The sequence below is a fragment of the Taudactylus pleione genome, unplaced genomic scaffold (genome assembly GCF_031769625.1).
Source record: "Taudactylus pleione unplaced genomic scaffold, aTauple2 ptg000198l, whole genome shotgun sequence".
Lineage (NCBI taxonomy): Eukaryota > Metazoa > Chordata > Amphibia > Anura > Myobatrachidae > Taudactylus > Taudactylus pleione.
The window spans coordinates 15,923,572-15,943,238 of record NW_028284600.1 but is presented as its reverse complement, the minus strand read 5'-3'; the positions used below and the strand labels follow the sequence as shown (position 1 = coordinate 15,943,238).

At 43.1% G+C, this 19,667-nt stretch overlaps 1 protein-coding gene across 4 annotated transcripts in view; it reads right to left on the bottom strand.

Moving 5' to 3' along the window:
- DNTT (DNA nucleotidylexotransferase) overlaps window positions 1-19,667 on the bottom strand; it is a 473,464-nt gene that overhangs the window by 368,019 nt on the left and 85,778 nt on the right. For 2 of the 4 annotated variants that reach the window (XM_088477001.1, XM_088477002.1), the window contains exons 4-5: window positions 7,639-7,664; window positions 6,192-6,270 (exon numbers count right to left, since the gene is read on the bottom strand). In XM_088477001.1, coding sequence (XP_088333127.1) covers window positions 6,192-6,270; window positions 7,639-7,664 — 105 coding nt within the window. Of the gene's footprint in view, window positions 1-6,191; window positions 6,303-7,638; window positions 7,665-19,667 lie in introns of all 4 variants that reach the window. The other 2 variants (XM_088477000.1, XM_088476999.1) reach the window with 1 other exon arrangement.

Below are 19,667 nucleotides of genomic sequence, written 5' to 3'. Positions count from 1 at the left end.
GGTGCGAACGCAGGCGTGCCTGCGCGTCTTAACGCCGTTTAAGAGGCGTGCACAATTAAGACACAGTGTCATTGTACACATCACATGGTTGTAAATCACACTGAATCACTCGCAGTGCTTGCGGTAGGTTATGGACAGCCACGAGTGCTGTGATCGCATCAGATGGTACTCAATGTTACCGATGGTTACATACACTTCCTGGACATGACGTGGGAAAGTGGGCGTCTTAAGACAGGCTGGTGGGTGTCTGCATACACAGAGCTAATATCTAGTGGGCGTGCTATTGCCATGCCGTGCGATCATGGATTTGCATACTTTCGCTGCATGCGAACGCATCTAGCGAGCGGGTCTGAATCGAGTCCAGGGTTTCAAACCGGATCAGACCCGGAATTTAGCCAGCGCCAACCCAGGAATTTCCTGAGTCATCGCCATTCACACCAGAGGTGGGTCTGCAGTGACCCGGCTCTTTCGGCATGCGGCACGCTCCAGGACATCGTGACCCGGATCGCGCCCTTTACACTGCAGGGTTTCACAGGTCATTCCCGTGTTAAACCCTGCAAGTTACCTGGGTTGGATTGCCCTTTCACACCAAGGAGCTACCCGGGTTAACCCTGCAATAACCCGGGTTTTAGCTCTGATACCTTCTGCAGGGGTGATCCCAATTAATCTATTTATTATATGTGGCTATGATTTATATAGGTTTGAGATCATTATTTATATTTATTGTGTGTGTATTTTATTCATGTGTAGTGCATATATTTGTGTGTTTTTATTAAATGGATGTTATAATAATTTGTGAAACTGAATATTGGCTCAGCGCTCATTTTCGGTAGTTATTGTATATATAATTATATTTGTTTATACTTGTTATCCCAAAATTTGTTTTGTATTTCTTGAATTTTGGGGATGGTTGAATTGACCCCAGTTTTAGGAGCTGCTTGCCAATAATATATTTATTCACTGTTATTTATAATTGTTGCACCCAAAATGTATATAGCTATATATTTATATATAGATATGTATATATTTTTTTTTCAACAAATAAAAAGTTTGTCCTTGTCTTCTTGTTTTATATACTGTATATATAAGTCCTTTTATACACATTGGTAGTGTTCATACAATATTGCACCAGGAGGCGCCCTTGTCTTTTTGTTTCATTTCAGGATTGTGGTTGGTGTTTATCTGGACGAGAAGCTTGGTCATCCAATACGCGTTGATGTTCCTAAGCACTACAATTACACTTTATGAATTTTATTTAATCACTACCAATCAGCTTCTACCTATCATTTTATAGAACAATTGATAAATGCTACCTCAAAGCTGATTGGTTGAAATGGGCAATTTCTCCACTGGTCCACTTCTCCACTCTTTAGGAGGCTCAATACAGTACATCTCCCCCAAGTGATTTCTCACCCTGAAGCTCCTTACTGGATTTTGGGAATTCATTGTCATCACAATATAAACCAAAAACTGATTCTGGACCCCTGCAGCAGAGGAGAACTGCATATCTACAATAAGGGTGCAAGTTTCCAGCTCCCTACATCACCGGGTCCAATAAAGCTGTCTGATCCTGAACGGACTGACTCTTCCTGATTACTATCTAGTGGTAAGATTTAATTCAAGGACAATTCAAGCACAATTATATTCTCACTGTGGGGGCAGATGTATCAAACCTTGGAGAGAAATAAAGCGGAGACCAATCAGCTTCCAACTATTATTGGTGCATACACACGGTCAGATATGTCAGATGATCGATTGAACGATTTGAACGATTTCACAGTATTAAAATGAATGTAATCGTCCAAAATCTGACTGCAAACACATCAGATGTCAGATATCGTTATCTGACAAACGGGAACGCACATCGTTCACCGCTGCAGACCCACATGTCAGATTTTCTTTCAGATATGATTTGATTGTACGATTTTTACAATCATTAGCGTTCAGATCTGACAGAAAATCTGACCGTGTGTATGCACCATAACATTTTATAGACTGTGTTACATAAATGATAGCTAAAAGCTGAATAGTTGCTATGGGCAAATTATCCACTTTATCTCTGTCTAAGGTTTGATACATCTCCCCCTTTGTCTTTTTCCCCAAATGGGGGGAGATTTATCAAATCTTGGAAAGAGATAAAGTGGAGAAGTTGCTCATGGCAACAAATCGGCTTCTGTCACAGCCTGTAATATGGCACTTAGAAGCTGATTGGTTGGTATGGGCAACTTCTCCACTGTATCTCTCTCCACCATTTGATAAATCTCTCCCCATTGTTTCTAATACAGCAGCTGATATCTTTTTGTTACTTGTACTTATTTTGTTTTTTTTGCTGCTTGCTTTGCTACCTATGTTGGCCTGATTCTTCTTATAAGAAACATGTCTGTTCATTTTTGCTAATGAAACACAGTGCATAGCTATCATGCCCATATCAAAGGGCCTGGCTAGCATGTACTGCTGGTTGCAGATTCCCGATTATCGGGTCTGCAATCCCACACACAGTCCAGCAGAAAACTGTCAGTGATTGAGAGTCTGCTACCGTTTCTGGACAGGGAGTCGACGGCCTCCGTTTCCCAAAACAGAGGCGTGCTGCCGCCGTTGGGGGGGAGTGATGAGACTAGGATCTGTCGGCTGATGGAGATTTTCTGGCATCACTTGTGTATCTGCATCGGTCGGCTTGCGTGACCCCATGGGTCACTTAGACAGCCGTTTTACACGCAGATGATTTGATGCTGTGTTCTAAATGCAGCTCGGATCAGTAATGCATGCAGGAGGCTAGACGCCTCCTACTGCATTACCATATTAGTGCTATCACAGCCGCTAACATGTTAGCTGCAATAGCAAATCCGTCCTCTGCTGAATCAGGCCCAAAGTCTGGTTCATCATAGATAACGTTAATGCTACAATGACATGCTTTGCAAGTGTGATCACCTGTCATTTCCTCATGACACACAGAACAGTTGGATGTATTTGATTGTGCCTCCCCTACCCCACTGGCTGGTCCATGTGAGGGGATGAACAAGGTTGTGTCCTGCTGCCACTACTAATTTCAGTACTGCGGCTGTAGAGTGTTTCCAACTCTGTACTAATCAGTGACTTTGTGATCGCAGCACTTTAAAGTCTAGGTTTCAGTTCCCACCTGAAAAGAGCTAGATACAGTGATCTTGAAACTAATAATTATTTTATCACTATGGGCTCTATTTACTACAATCCGCATTTGCAATGCAGATTGTAGTGTGATATTACTGACTGAATTCGCATTGCGAATTCAGGCAATATCACAGGGATTTACTACAAATCCCTTGCAGGGACAGAGCTTGCGAGAAAGCTCTGTCCCTGCGAATCCCATCCTCACACTAGGCACGGTATTTTCGCAAAAAAATACAGTCTGTTTAGACCACACAGCTGATTACTGGGGCCGGCTCCGGGCTCAGCTCTCCCCGTTAGAGCAGGGCAGGAGTCCGGTAACCGGGGAAGACCCTGGATAATGCCACCTCCAGTTGGCGCTATTATCACAGGGCTTTCTCCAGTATTTTTTTACAATTTATTTTTAGAACTTTGGTCAGATCACATTTCCCATTACAATTATGGGAAATGCAATCTGCTTACTAAAAATAAGTGATACTTAGGGGTTGGAGTAGAATTTTATGAATTCTACTCCAATTGCCCTGTAGGGCTCTATTTACTACAATCCGCATAATGAATGCAGATTGTAGTGTGATATTACCAAATTAATTCGCATTGTGAATTCAGGCAATATCACAGGGATTTACTACAAATCCCTTGCAGGGACAGAGCTTGTGAGAAAGCTCTGTCCCTGCGAACCCCCTCCGCACTCTAGTCATGATATTTTCGCAAAAAAATACTGTGACTAGTGTGCATGCGCCGACCGGCCGCCGCTGCTACCCCCTGCCCCCGACACTAAGCCCTGCCCCCCCGTGATCACAGACCCCCCCGCGACCCCCCCTCCCTTAATAGCACCTACCTGCAGTCATCGATGCTCTGGTGATGTCTTCCATGCCTCCGGTCAGCTGATATCCCATACTGCACTGGGACCCGATCACCTGATGACCGGGCCGAGGTGCTGCATGGGAAACCAGCTGACCGGATGGGAGTCATTACCGGAACCCCAACCACCAGTCCATGGAGTCAAGTAAATGAATTTTTTTTTTTTCTTTTTTTTTTTTTTGCAGTGTATCAGCATGTGGTCTGTTTAGACCACACAGCTGATCACTGGGGCCGGCTCCCGGCTCTGCTCTGCCTTATAAAGCAGAGTAGGAGCCCAGTAACCGGGGGAGACCCTGGATAACATCACCTCCGGGTGGCGTTATTATCACAGGGCTTTCCCCGGTATTTTTTTACAATTTATTTTTAGTAACTTTGGTCAGATCACATTTCCCATTACAATTATGGGAAATGTGATATGCTTACAAAAAATAAGTGATACTTAGGGGTTGGAGTAGAATTTTACGAATTCTACTCCAATTGCCCTATAGTAACTGTAGGTGAAACTAAAATAATGGGAAAAGGGTGTGAAAACACCCTTTTTCACTTATTTTAGTAAAAACAATGCTAATAAATAGAGCCCTATATGAGGTAGCAGCAGATGGACCATTTCATCAAGCTGCAAAGCATATTATTTTTGACCTGTTGACCAGGGACGTCGAGAGCCCTTACAAGCCCGGGTATGGGGGGGCCGTGTCACAAAGGCGTGAGGAGGACAAACATGTCTTCATATGCTTGAAGAGATGGAAAGAAATCTCATAAAAATACTGTAGATGTAGGTATTTAGGAGTAAACAGCAAGTAGAGCAAAGAAAGAAAACACTGGAGGAATGGAGGGATGGCAGAACAAGGAAAAGATATGGCAAAGTGGTTTAGGGTAGCTAAGATAAGTTGGCATCATACGATGCTGTGAGAGCAAGAAATGGATAAATGGGAAGATTCTTCAAAGCCCTCCCCACCATTCCCAACCTGTCATCCCTTCCAAAGCTCAGCCCTGTCCTTTTCTCATCATCACATTACATACTGTACAAACCAACAGAGCAGCTGAGTCCGGGGCGGCTCATGTTATGACATGTAATAAGACCTGCACAATATACTAGAGTTAAATCAAATCAGTTTCTCGAAGGCAAATTAATTATAAGGTTTCACTGAGGCTAGAATAATTAAGTATTACATCATTTGCAAACTCTAAATTATTCAGAAAATAATAGCATCTCTACAAATTATCTGATATTGTGTTATACTGTAGCTACAATAACACTACACGCCGTTGCCTTAAACTGCTATCTATGCATTTATGTTATATGCCAAAATAAATCATCTAATCCACAGCAGGATAATAAAATAAATTGCTTTGGGTGCATTTATACAAAGCACTAGAGCACAGGAAAAATTGGTCTTGTCCCTGATAATGTGTTTTTATTTGTGAAGCTAGTCAAGCGTGCTATGATGACCCCAGTGTCGTACTTCATACAATGTGTCCCGGCTTTGCATATCAAATATAAAGTACTTAGCTGCAGTCTTGCCAAAGCCTGAATACTGGGACACCTTAAAGTAGTAATCTTGCAGATTATCAACAGATGAACCATTGCCTTCTCTGAGAACGCAATAATGGCAAAATGAGTTAGAAATCTGCGATAAGTATATGTTTGAAAAGACACAACATTTGATGTAGAGGATGTAGAACGTCACCTACAGTATGGATTTAAAGCGTATTTAAATGTGGCACAGCCTGCAGGGAGGATGGAAGGGAACATTACCTCTCTATGGTTTCAATTTAATTTGAAATGTTGATGTCTTGGAGGAAGTGCGCCAAGATTAGGGGGAAGCAAATATCTGTGCAACTTTCAAAATGATGATTGTAGAATAATCCTTTTAAAATACATGTTGCATTCAATATTAAAAATATGAGCCATTTGGTGGAAGAACGCAGAAATTATTTTTGCTATTGATTCACAAGTGTTTTCGAAAAATCCTGCCTAGATAAGCCTTATGCAATTAAATGGAATATTTCTGTCCCTGACAGTACCAGTCACAGCTTTAAAACAGGGCTTAGAAAATCACAATGTAATTCTATTTCACTGGCCTAAAACTGACCCAAGAGTGTGCACTTTTTTTTTCCACTTTCCTGCCTGCTCTACCATTATTTTAGAAAGCAGTCCTGATGCCTAGGTAGCCAATAATTATTACCGTGAATATTCTGTTGATGCCTTGTAGCCGTGTAGGTCTCTGACACGCGTATGGAAGCAAACATGATGAAGAGAGTGCCATATTGAAACTGGCAGAACAATTTTCTTGTACCTGAAGTGAAAAATACATATAAGGACAACATCAGTGTTAGGAAAATCAAATGTTTTATTCCCCACCCTCCCCTTCTTCAGCTAAAACTCACAGGCACCTGGATTACATTCAGCACAGAATGAATTCTGCATGAATCTGATAAAAGAATAGGCATTCGTAATACAGTTATTATCCCCACGGTCTGAGAAAAGAGGTTTGCAATTTTAAGATATTAACTTCATATGTGTGGTAGCACAATCAGTAGTGATTGCCCTTAAATATTTTAATATGTTGGAGCTTTTGATAGGTGACAGATGATTGATGGTAAAATGAATAATAACAAATTAGTACTTGCAAGTAACAATTCTTAGCAGTATGCTATTGTTCAGATTACTAGAATGCATTTTTTACAGGAACAGTGGAGAAAATGTAGCATTTACCTTTGGAAATAAATCACCATGTGTTTGGTGGTGAAGTTCGGAACCCTATAGCAGACTACCCATGCATGTTGGGTGTTGGTAGAGTGGATATTAATAGCACCCAGCATTTTTATATCCAAATCTAGTGCCCACCTTGTCTGGTGCCATGTTCTGACACAAGAGACTAAGCCTGGTTCTTGGTATGTTCGCCGATAGTGAGTTGGTGCAATATACTCAGGCCTCTTTGGGGGCCAGATCTAACTACATCATCAAGATGGCACATCCCTACAAAAGGACTATGAGCTTTATACCATCGTCCCTGATAGCCCTCCCCTTCTTCATACCAATTGGGAATTTGTTAACTAAGAGCTCATTCTTATTAAAACAATTTAATATTATTAGTACTAAATTACCCTCTTTCTAGTAGTCAATTTTTGCCCTAGTTCTCCATCTTTGGCAGCTGTAATGTACAACGAATCTGGATTGAGCCCCTTTATTCTATCTTGTTTCAATAATATTAAAAAGGAAATCGCCTGTGTTTTGTTTGGATGAAAGTATAGTGTCAACCAAAGAGGAGTGGGGAAAATGAAAATATTGTCCTCATCACTTCTCATGTATTGAAATGGTGGGAAATACCATCCAGAGGGAAGTCTCATAGAAGTAAGTTTTTATCTGAGGTGTTCTGCAAATTGTAATAATAAAGTAAATAGTATGTGAATACCAAAGTCAAAACGGGATCCGGATAAAAGGTCGACAATGACTAGGTCAACAGTCAATAGGTTGACACCAGATTGTCGACATGCAATAGATCGACAGTGCAAAAGGTTGAAGGGGTTAAAATGTCAACAAGTTCAACACAAAAATGGTCATCAGGTAGTTTTTTTAATGTTTAAAAAAAAAAAAAACATTTTAGGGGTTGGGGTTAGGGTGAGGGTAAGGGACTTGGGGGAGGGCTAGGGTTAGTCTGCCTGAGGGGACAGTTGGGGTTAGGCACTAGGGTTGAAAGTTAGGGTTAGGCTATGGTTAGGTTTAGGCACTAGGGGGACGGTTAGGGTTAGGCACCAGGAGGGTGGTTAGGTTATGCACCAGTAGGAAGGTTAGGGTTAGGCACCAGGAGAAAGGTTAGGGTTAGGCACTAGGGGGATGGTTAGGGTTAGGCACCAGGAGGATGGTTAGGGTTAGGCACCAGGAGGAGGGTTAGGGTTAGGCACTAGGGTGAGGGTTCGGATTAGGGTTAAAATAACAAAAAACATGTCGACCCTTTGTGTGAACATGGCCTTTTAACCCTGTTGACCTTTTGTCAGTCAACCTTTTGTCCATGTTGACTTATTGCAGTTCGACCAACTGACCTATTGTCGACCTATTGAATGTAAACCTTCTTACTGTCGATCCTTTATACCACACCCAGTCAAAACGGAGTTGTGTTAAGCTAGTTATTAAATAGTAACATGATTATGTAATAAATATGACTTCTGTGACTCCAAGCATAAGTTACATCCATCATTACGTATAATAAATTCACTTTATGCCCTTGTGTGTAACTGTATATAATATATTTGTTTGGTTTACAGTGGCTTTAAAATGTTAAAGCAAGTTCTCTTTGTAAAAAGTAAGTAGCCAACCAATTGGATGGTGTGTACGTAATATCAATGTGATATATGTAGTTTCTGTGCTTTACTCAATTGTATTTTTGTAAATTTTATAAAGGGAAAAACAGCACAAATACTAATACCTCCATAAAGAAAAGGACAAATTGCATTTGCAATTTTGTCATCTAGAAACAAGTAAAAAAAATAAATGAATTACATAAAACATAAATTAAATACAGTAGTATGATAGACTGGAGACAAAGAGGTAAAGAGTAGTCAGCAATCAGAGTTCTAGTACACAGGTTAGTAAGGATTGGCCAAGGGAGTAAGTAGAAGCAAAGTCAGTTATAGCCGGAGTCAGAATCAGGTCATTAGTGCAAGGTTCAAAGCAGAAGGCAAGAAAACCTTGCACAACATGGAAATTATTCTCCACTGCGCTTGACTAGGGTGCATTCCCACTCCTTTCCTTATGTCATCGGCCATTGTGTAGCCTTGGATGGCCTTTTGCTGCTCTCACTTTTTTGGTGGCATTGTCAGAAATCACAAATCCCGTGGAGAGTCCAAGCGAGGTAAGCCATTATGCAATGATTTCCCTGAGTTTTTCTAAGAGGTTCTCAGCGGTATGCCTCTTAGTGAAACCGGTGATACACAGAGTAGCCTGCCTCTAAATGAGCTGGCATTTGTTAGATGATGCTGCTGCTGTTGATCTTGTCTTCTCTCACCTATGCACTCTCTCTGACTTCTCCAACTCTCCCATCTGACTCTCTGACCACTTTCTCCTCTCCTTCACTCTCTCATCATCTCCTGCACCCCTCCCCACACCCAAATCTGCCATTACTAGATGCAATCTCATCACTCTTGACCAGGGCCAGATTAAGGTCTGTGGGGGCCCCTGGGCAACAAACATGTGGGGGCCCCTATTGCGTGCCCTTTATGCAGTGCACCCAGTAGTAGTGCCCCCAGGAGTGTTGCCCCTTATGCAGTGCCCCCTATTCAATGCCCCCTGTAGTTATACCCTCAGTAGTAGTGTTCCCAATAGTAATGCCCCCTGTATAAATACCCCCAGTAGTAATACCCCTGTAGTTGTGCCCCCTGTGGTAGTGGCACCAGTAGTAATGCCCCCTGTGGTAGAGGCACCAGTAGTAATGCCCCCCCACCTGAGTAATGTCCTCTGTAGTAATGTCCCCCTCGAGTAATGCCTCCAGTAGTAATGCCCCCCCCGAGTAATGCCCCCAGTAGTAATTCCCCCCTCCAGAGTAATGCCCCCAGTAGTAATGTCCCCCCGAGTAATGCCCCCTGTAGTAATGCCCCCAGTAGTAATGTCCCCCCCGAGTAATGTCCCCCCCAGCAGTGGAAAAACCGCTTGCGCTAAAGAGAAAAAAAAAATCATACTTACCTTAAGCCCTGCTCCCGCTGCCTTCTGATCCACTCGGCTGGTGCTGCTCCTCTGCACTATGACGTCTCTCCCATAGTTCACTGCCTGAGCCGGAAGCCGGAGCTCACGAGTGAGCTCTAGTCTCCGGCTCTGGCTGCCGCTGCGGGGAGGGAGCCGGGCGCCCGCTGCTTACAATCTCAGCGGGCGTCTGGTGTCTCCATGCGGCACCGGGGTTAGGTGTCCGGAGGAGACGGAACTGGTTCTGTGTCCTCCGGTTCACTTTAACCCCGATGGCTGGGTGTGGGGGCCCTTCAGGTTTGGGAGCCCAGGGATGATCGCCCCTGTCGCCCCCCCTTTAATCCGGACCTGCTCTTGACCCCACTATTGTTTCCTCTTTGCTTGATACTCTCCTCTCTATCCACCCTGGCCTGCCCCAGCCAGATGACCTCCTTCTACAACCTCACTCCACTCTCTACAACATTGCCCCCACCTTTGTCCATACCACACCAACCTTCCCTCTATCCTGCCACATACCCATGTGCTTCTTCCGCCCCACCACAGGTGACGGAGGCCAGTCGCTTATTTTATCTTCTCCCCCCTCAACCTCCTCCCTTGGTTCCCATCTTGTCTCGCTTCCTTCGTTCCCTCTTCCCTACTGCCTACTCTCACCTTGCACACCTCTTCAATATACCCCTCTCCACTGGCATCTTCCCCTCATCCTTCAAACTTTTTTTCACCCATTCTTAAAAAAACAAATCTTGACCACACATCACTCTCTAATTACTGCCCAATTTTTGTGCTCCCATTCACATCTAAAATACTTGAGCGGCTTGTCTACAACTGTCTCATCTGCCACCTCTCTATTAACTCTATCTTCGATCTCCATTGCACTGAAACCGCCTGGTCAAAGTCACCAAAAAATTTCTCTCAGCTTAATTCAGGGGCCACTACTTTCTACTCATCCTTTTGGACCTCTCTGCGGCCTTTAACACCATGGACCACCCTCTCCTACTGCATACCATTCTGAACATGAACCTCTCCGAGACCTTCCTTTCTCTTACCTCACCAACCACTCCTCCTCTGTCTCTGGTTCCACCTCCCCCACATTCATTCTTCCCATGGGCACCCCCCAGGGTTCTGTCCTTGGCCTCTTTTTTCTGTACACCTCATCCTTATGCAGATGATACTCTACCTCTCCCCTCCAGATCTCTCTCCTTCTCTCATCTCTCAGGTTTCAGTTGCCTCTCTGGTGTCTCCTGGATAGATATGCGGCTTTCTCAAACTCCACATGGCCAAAACTGACCTCAATGTTTTCCTTCCTTCTAGAGTCTCCTCCCATCCTAGCCTCTCTATCACTGTCAACAATACCACTATCTCCCCTGTTCCCCAACTCTGCTGCCTGGGAGTTATTCTTGATTCTTTCCTCTCCTTCATCCTCCACATTTAATCTCTTGCCCTATCCTGTTGGTTACAGCTCTGAAACATTACTCACATCAGAACCTTCCTCTCTCAGGATGCCACCAAAACTCGCTAATCATCTATTCGACTGCTGCAGCCTTCTCCTCACTCTACACCCCCACTCCCATCTTTCTTCTCTCCAAACTGTACTCAATGCTGCAGCTCAACTTATCTTGCTCTCCCGCTGCTCCATAACTTCCTCCCTTCTCTCGCAAGCCCATCACTGACTCCCCTTCCCCCACAGACTCTTCTTCAAACTCCTCAACATCACATATGAGGTCCTCTACAACTCCACTACTCCTGACATCTCCAACCTATTCTCCATATACACTTCCTCTAACCCTCTTTGGTCATAAAATTACCTCTTTACTCCCCTCTAATTACCACATCTCACTCCAGAATCCAAGATTTCTCCTGTGTTGCCCCCCACCATTGGAATATTCTCCTTTATTCCATCAACTTGTCCCAGTCTGTATGTTAATACCCACCTGTTCATAAAAGCATATCAGTTCACTATTTATCCATGTCACCACGCAGTCTACCTCACCTTCTTGCACCCTCCAATTCTCCCACTCTTGTTTCCTGTCCTTAGCTCCCCTTACACTGACCCACAGACTGCTGCAACAAAGGACGGCCTCCTCTGAACATCTGCGAACCTATCAGAGGAGCCAGTGTCAGTCAGGGAAGCCGCATCAGATCACCGGAAGAGCCACATGTGGCTCAGGAGCTACAAGTTGGCCACCGTTGCTTTATACCTCCTCTTTGTGCTCTCTGCCCCTGGAATCCACTCTTTTGTTGTTTTCATTTCGTCAGATGACCTAGACCCATTATCTATGCCCATACTAATAGGTACAGGTTTCAGCTTACGCTGACTATTTACATTGCACCACTTGCATCATGTTACGGTTTGTAGTGCTATTTGTCTACTGTATTCTACTGTCTTATTGTTTTGCCCTCTCTACGGTGCTGCGGACCAATTGTAGCAACCTGTAATACATCACCTATTCCACAATTTTTGCCAATGAGGAAGGAGTTGTGTTTAATTAAAGTCCCATGGATCGCTGGCGTTAAATTTGGGTGGCATCGCAGTAAAAAATACCAAACCAGTATGTTTGACATGATGTCACTTATTAATCTTTTAGGCATTCCCAAAATGTTGGCACTCTAGGTGACTGCCTTAAGCAGCGTACACATTAGACGATCAGCAAACAATGCGATGGTCGTCCAGATTTCCCTTGAACTCCCTCACAAACAATCTAGTACACACACACTGTGCAATCTTCCAAGTGACCGAACGATATATCTTGCATCATTTGGTGTTTAGATCATTAACTATATAATGTTAACCTAACGCTTGGTCGTCCGGTAGTGCGAACACACTGCACGAATTTGTGGGAAATCCTTAACGAGATTGTCAGATGGAGCTGCATTAGGTGTGATCTCAAGATGCGATGGTTACGATCCGTCGGAATCAGACAAATCTTTCAAACAATCGTCTAATGTGTACACAGCTTTAGTTTACCTAATGGTAAAAGCGGCCGTCATATTATCCCATCACCTTATGGGATAAAACTACTGTAATTTTCTAAATAAATATCTTAAGTGGCGTATAAAACTTCCTAGAAACAAGTCTGAAAGTTGATCTAATTGAAAAGATTTTGTATTTTCTGTGAATTTTGCTAAAGATGGTTTAATCATGCAGAAAATCATGAAGGTAGAACCTTATAAATGGATGAAAAATAAATGGATGAAAAATAACAAAAGGTCTGCAAGGAGCACTTTAGTTGTCAGTAATATACTATATTAGAGAAATTACTCATAGCTACATGCTGCTTGAGTGCAAGTTTAACAATGAAAATTTGGCAAGGATCAAATATTACATATAAATGTGCGTAGATCCTGAGAAAACTAAATAAAATTATAGTGAGTCTACCCTTCAGAAATAATAGATATGCGGCACAGGAAAATAATAGCAGATAATGTGGCTGTAAATAAAATGTGACCTTTAAAAACTAGAGTGTACAATTTAAAAATATATATTTATATATTCCACAATGTCAGGGTCATAATTAAAGTGCAGTGTTATATCAGGAATTCACAAAGAATGACTCCTTAATTACTGCGTTATACTTTTGAACAAATAAATTGCTAATCAGGTTAGGTGCAAAAAAGGTTTTATCCAAAATGATTGAGTTGGATCTGATTTAAGTGTTATATTGTAATCATGTGATTAAAATGTAAAGGTCCTACATTGTACAATACACTTAAACTATCTTTCTCATTATCTGAGCCACAGTGTAATATCTCTGAACCAAGGGAAGATGTATCAAACCTTCCAGAGAGAAGTGGAGAAGTTGCCCATAGCAACAAGAAGCTACTGTCATTTTTATAGACTGTGCTAGATAAATGATAGCTAGGAGCTGATTGGTCACTATGGGCAATTTCTCCACTTTATTTCTCTCATTGAGAATTACCAGATCGTAACATGCTTCAAATGTGTATGGGTGTGATAACAGACAGTGGTGTAGTTAGGGGAAGCAGGTGGGGCACTTGCCCTGGGTGACAGAGAAAGGGAGGCGTCAGTGGGGGAGCATGTTCACGCTGTAAAATGAAGGGCAATGATAAATCACACTTCAATCAACCACTCTGTTGACACACTAGCCGATTACGGTATGGAGGGAGGCAGTGTCTGGAGAAGAAGAGAGGTGAGGCCAGCAGCAGAAAGGCGTGGCTGAGCACTGTTATACAAGCTGAGGAGCCATGGACAGTCCAGACTCTCACAGACTGAGACAAGTAAGAGACTGCTGTGTGCTGGATTTGAAATACCCAAATTATGGGAGAGATTTATCAAAGCTTGGAGAGCGATAAAGTGGAGAGAAGTACCAACCAATCATCTCCTAACTGCCATTTTACAGTCTGTGAATTAAAAATAACAGGAGCTGATTGGTTTGTACTTTATCTCTCTCCACTTTAGCTCTCTCCAAGTTTTGATAAATAGCCCCCTATGTATACTGGTTACAGCAATAAAGTAGGGCTGGAATAGAAAAAGAAATCAGATAATGTTTTAAAATATAATTCAGACCTGTTAGCCAGTGGCGTCATGAGAGGGGTGTGGGAGGTGTGGGCTGAATGAAGCTGATAGTGCAGACTACCAGGTCTCCGGGGGGCAGCCCAGCCCTCGGACTGATGTTAACAGGACTCCCCGTGAGGCCATGCCCCCTTTATTCAGGCCACGCCTCCTTGTCAGCTGGGAGTGCCTCTGACGAGCAGGGGTTATCCAGGGTGCGCACCCGATGACACCTCTGCTGTTAGCCTTTAGCCTTGTCTTATGCTGCATACACACTATATTCCTGAACGATATGAATGATAACGATATCATTCAATGATAATCGTTCATATCGTTCATTTTTATGTAATGAACGATCGACCAACGATGCGCATTCCCGCATGAACGATAACGATATGTATGGTCGACCGTACATTCAGGCCAACTTGGACGATTTTGTCAAGATTATTCTGTAAAGACATGACTTCACTAAAATATCTATCATAGATATCTATCAGTGTGTACACCCAAAATCATTTGCCCTGCGCTACAGAAAGTTGGAGGGAAATCTATCAGCGATATCTTTGGTTGTGCAGGTTGTATCGTGTGTATTCAGCATTAGTGCCAGGTTACTGTCTATTGCTCTGTTGTTCCTGCATGATTGTAGGAATGAGAAAGGAAGGGAGCAAAGTAATTAAATACTGTATGAGGTGCAGCGGTGGCAAATATGACAACTTTTACAAATCCTAGCTTTTCACACAACACTCCCCTATATGTTGGTCACTAAAGCACTGTGTATTATATAGCAGTCACTGATGCACTCTGTATTATATGGCAGTCACTGATGCTCTCTGTATTACACGACAGTCACAGGTACTCTGTGCATTACATGGTGGCCACTGATGCTCTCTGCGTTATATGGTGGTCACTGATATTCTATGCTCTCTGCATTATATGGCAGTCACTGCAGTTCTGTGGTAAATGATGGAATGTAATATAGTGAAGACACCATAAAATGCATAAATGTAATTTATTACACACTTTGGCTTTGCACACAACACCCCTCTATATGTTGGACACTGAAGCTCATTGTATTGTATAGGGGTCACAGATGGTCCTTTCCAGCTGCTCAATGTAACATGCTGGCACATTAATGTACTGGGAATAAATACGAGTTTTGCCCTCACTCTGCAAACATTTCACTCTTTACAATGTTGACATACTATCTACGTGTGTGTGTGTGGGAGGGATACCGAGCTATGGGGTCAATCCAATTAGGTGCGAATTGTGAGTAGCAAGTTTGTTTCCAGAAACTAGCAGACTTTGCATCGAAGCGCGCTCCCGAGAATTCCCCAATTCAATTAAAAATGCCTATTCGCAGTACTCGCAACAGAGGGGTGAGAATTGACTGTCAAATGAGATTTGAGAGAAGTGCATGAAAAAGTTTTTTTTAAAAATTACTTGCCTCAGTTTCTGGGAATGGTACCCACGCATGCCCCCACAAACGCCGCAGCATGTCAACCATGCTGCTGCTTGGGGGTCTGCGAGCGAAATCGCAGGACCAGTTCTACACACGGACAGAAAGGGTCCTTCGCAGACACAGACCATTCATCATCAGAGATGTGCGTTCATCCTCGGATGAACCTACATCTCTGAATCAGGACCTCAGTCCTTACAGCACACTACTCTACAGTCTCCTCTCCTAACAACCACGGCTTAGTAACATCTCCCACGATTCTATTCTCTCCAACCCTTTAACCACACTGTCATTTGTCAACACTCGTCCTCCCAGGACAAATGCCTTAGTCAAGAAAAGACTCCAGGTGCTGCCCCTGCCAATGGCATTCTTCCTGGAGTCTACAGTGGGCAAGTTCAGTGCACGATATAAGCACTTGATAAATGGGTTATGTATAGTAATGAGTAAACCTACTACACCAACAATTCAATGAAGAGAGCACTACAGAGTTGTGTCCATGGGCAACCGAATAATAAACTTTGCTTAATTAGTTACAAAAAACAAAGCAATGGATTTAGCTAAAGGTGCAGGAAGGCATGAACAAGCCTAAAATTATTGGATATAGAAGTTCTCTTTAGAAGTTCAGTTCATGGCAATAAATCTAGATATGGTGGGCAAGAGCTTACAGAATAACGTAGGCTTATGATCTACGGAACATTTACAGAAATATCAAGCAAATATAATCCCCACATATTCTGCTGCTTTAAAGCGTGAACATATCCAACCTGTCCATCAAGTTCCGATTAAATTCATATGGCAAAGTGTCAGCTACTTCTCATTTTATCCATAACCATCTGCTTGAAAATAAAGACATACATTAGGGAAAAAAAAGTTGAACCTGTAACTTTTCAGCTCAGTTCACGTTCGGGTTCAGCTGTGTCTTAGCTTTTCCCATTCTGTTTCATTATCACCACCTGTATTTGATGTTTTCAGTCATGATATTTCTTTAATATGAAGTCTTATAGGCTATTGCTGAAAAGATTCAGACTGTTCCCTTGCCTTCATCTTTAATTGAAATGAATGTCCCTTGTATAGAACATTACCAGTACAGCCAAGCATTACCAAAACTTTTTAAGTATGTCTCACAAGTTACAGTACCTGATCAATGATCATTAGAGGGGGAAACGTGCCAAAATGTATTTTTGGTTCTCAAAATGGGTTCACTCTAATAATATTAGGACTTGCAGAAATTCAGGGTTGTATTTTAAATTTTTTTGCAACTGAAGAAAGTTTCAAACATATAAAAATTAAAAACAGTCTATATAATAAGCAAAAAAACACGTCTGTTTGTCTGTCTGTCCATCTGTGTGTCCTTTATGCACAGTTTTGGACCTAGCTCCACCAAATTTGGCCTGGTGGTGTAGTTTGACCAGGATTAGATTTCTGCCTAGGTTTAACCTTTGTCAGGGCCACACACTGTCACACAATCCCTAAAAATGGAGACACTCTTAAATTACACAGGTTCCAATGCTGGCTCCAATGGAAAATGGCAGTCTGCCAAAAACCTGTGAGAAAGCTACTGTACAAAAGTAGCCTGTTAACTTTAGTCTGAGAAAATTTGATGACTCATGCAAGTTCATATTAAATCCAGAGCCTCTGTTTTTGCATGCAAAGGTGTAACTATAACGTTGTGAACAACATAGCAAGATCTCAAAAAGGCACCCCCCCCCATAGGTAAAAAAAAAAACATACATTTTCCCCCACACAGAGCCCATTCATATTATGCCACACAGACCCCATTAAGCTTATGCCACACATAGCCCATTCAGGTTATGATACACAGTAGTACCCCTTATACACATGCCATGCAGTAGTAGTGCCCCTTCTACATTATACCACACAGTAATGCTCCTTACACTACACAGTAATGCCCCTCACACATTATACCACACAGTAATGCCCTTTACAGATTATGCCACATGTAGTAGGCACCATATAACACATTATTCCACACAATAGTAATTACACATTTTGCTCCCCCAATGACTCACCTCCCCCTATGTGCTCCACGGGGAGGTGAGGCTGCTGGAGTGACTCACCTCCCCGTGTCACTCCAGCAGCCTCTCGCCTCCCCCTATGTGCCATCAGCAGTCAGCACGTGTAGATTTGGGGTCCAGGCCGCCAGCTAATTACAGCTGGCCTAACGGCAGACTGTGGCAGACATGGACAGACAGCGCCAGCACAATCTGAATCTTGCACCGGTCTCGAGCCAATCGGAGCATTGCTGATTGGTTGCCATCAGCGATCTCTGATTGCCTCACGACCTCCGGCGGTGTCTCTCCATGAATGTCTGCCAGTGCAACAGCTGGCGCACTGGATTACAGCTGGCGGGCGGCACCAGATCAACATCGCTGACACCCTGGCCCCCCTTGACGTCCCTGACTGGACCAGCCCACGTTGTGTGCGTGGCTGGGTGCAAGGGGAGCAGCAGGCCACAGAGGCAGCTCGCACCCCTTGCACCCATGGTAGTTATGCCACTGTTTGCATGCATGTTAGCAAACAGTGGGGTCCTTTTCAGGATTAATGGAATGGGGTTATAGGTGAGGAGAATGTAAACAAATAAAGGCTGCAGGTGTACTTCAGGGTCCAGTCTTCAACTTGGGCAATACCGGGTATGCCAGCTAGTAATCAATAAATACAGAATCAATAAAACAATATGTAAATAATCATATTTTACAGCTGCAGATAGCGGAGCTGGAGGAGAGTTGTGCCTAACATATTTTATTGTGTTATTCTGTACTGTGCAAGTGCACAAAAAATAAACGCATCCAGCTGTAGATTTCCACACACTTTGCGATTACACCTTCTTACACTTATGGAACAGGCATGCAATTGTTGTCCAAGCACAGTAAGTACAATGTGTCTCATGCAGACCACAACAAAGATGCAGGTTGGGAACGATAAATTATGTCGGCAATCAAAATTTCGACATTCATCATGTTGGCAGTAGAATGATGACATGGTCATAATGTCAAAGTTGACCATGTCAACATTCATCAAGTACACAGTGATGAAATGTCGACATGTTAGAATGATGACATATCACCCCTAGTTGTTCGGCGTTGACTGACCTGTTTCCGATGGCTGCAGCAGCTCCAGCGGTGACTTCCTGGCCCTCAGCAGCCATGAGACTGACTTCGGGGTCAAACTACGATCCTCTGTCATTCGAGTGAATATTTCTCCCCTAACCCTAATACAAGCTCCTATCCCTCCCTCTAGTTCCCCAACCCCCCCACAGCATAACCCTTCAGCAGCCTAAAGCTACAGTAATCCTCCTGCCCGACACATTCTTTGTCTACATTTTAACAATGTCGATAACGTAACTGTCAACATTGTGGTGTCAACATTGTCATTGTCAAACTTTTGACTACATCCCCAGAGACGCATATGCGCTTGTCAGGAGGTGTACAATTTGCCGGTGCTGGGCCCTGATGCAAAATAAGCCCTGATAATGATGAGGATCAGCAGCGCTTCTGATTAGCTGTGTTCAATGGTGGGAATTCTCCATTAAAGTCTATGGTGGGAACCACTACATTGTAGCCAATTATGTAACCGCAAGGTTAATTGAAGTGAACCTTGTGGTTACCATCAAAGGCTACAATGGAGATTTCCCAGCTTCTACAGAGGCGCCCACTGATTGCCTGGCGGCTTCTGCAATGACTGGGCACACGTGGGTCTATGTGTAAACATACCCTTCCTCCTGTTCATAATGGATCGGGACTTGGCATTTTTATATTTTAATCCCCTGGAGGCCTACATGGACCGAAGAGGACGTGATCCACGCATAGGATGAGGTGAGCATGGATTTTTTTTTTTCTTTTTTAGGTATCCGTGGATGCAATATGGAGAAGTGGACATGATTGGCTACAGGAATACTAGTTGAGTATGAGTGATTGTGAGTATGAGTGTGAGTGTATGTTAAAATAAAATTGTACTGTCACAGTGTGTGTACTGGGTTTATTTAAATATTTATTTTGCACGTG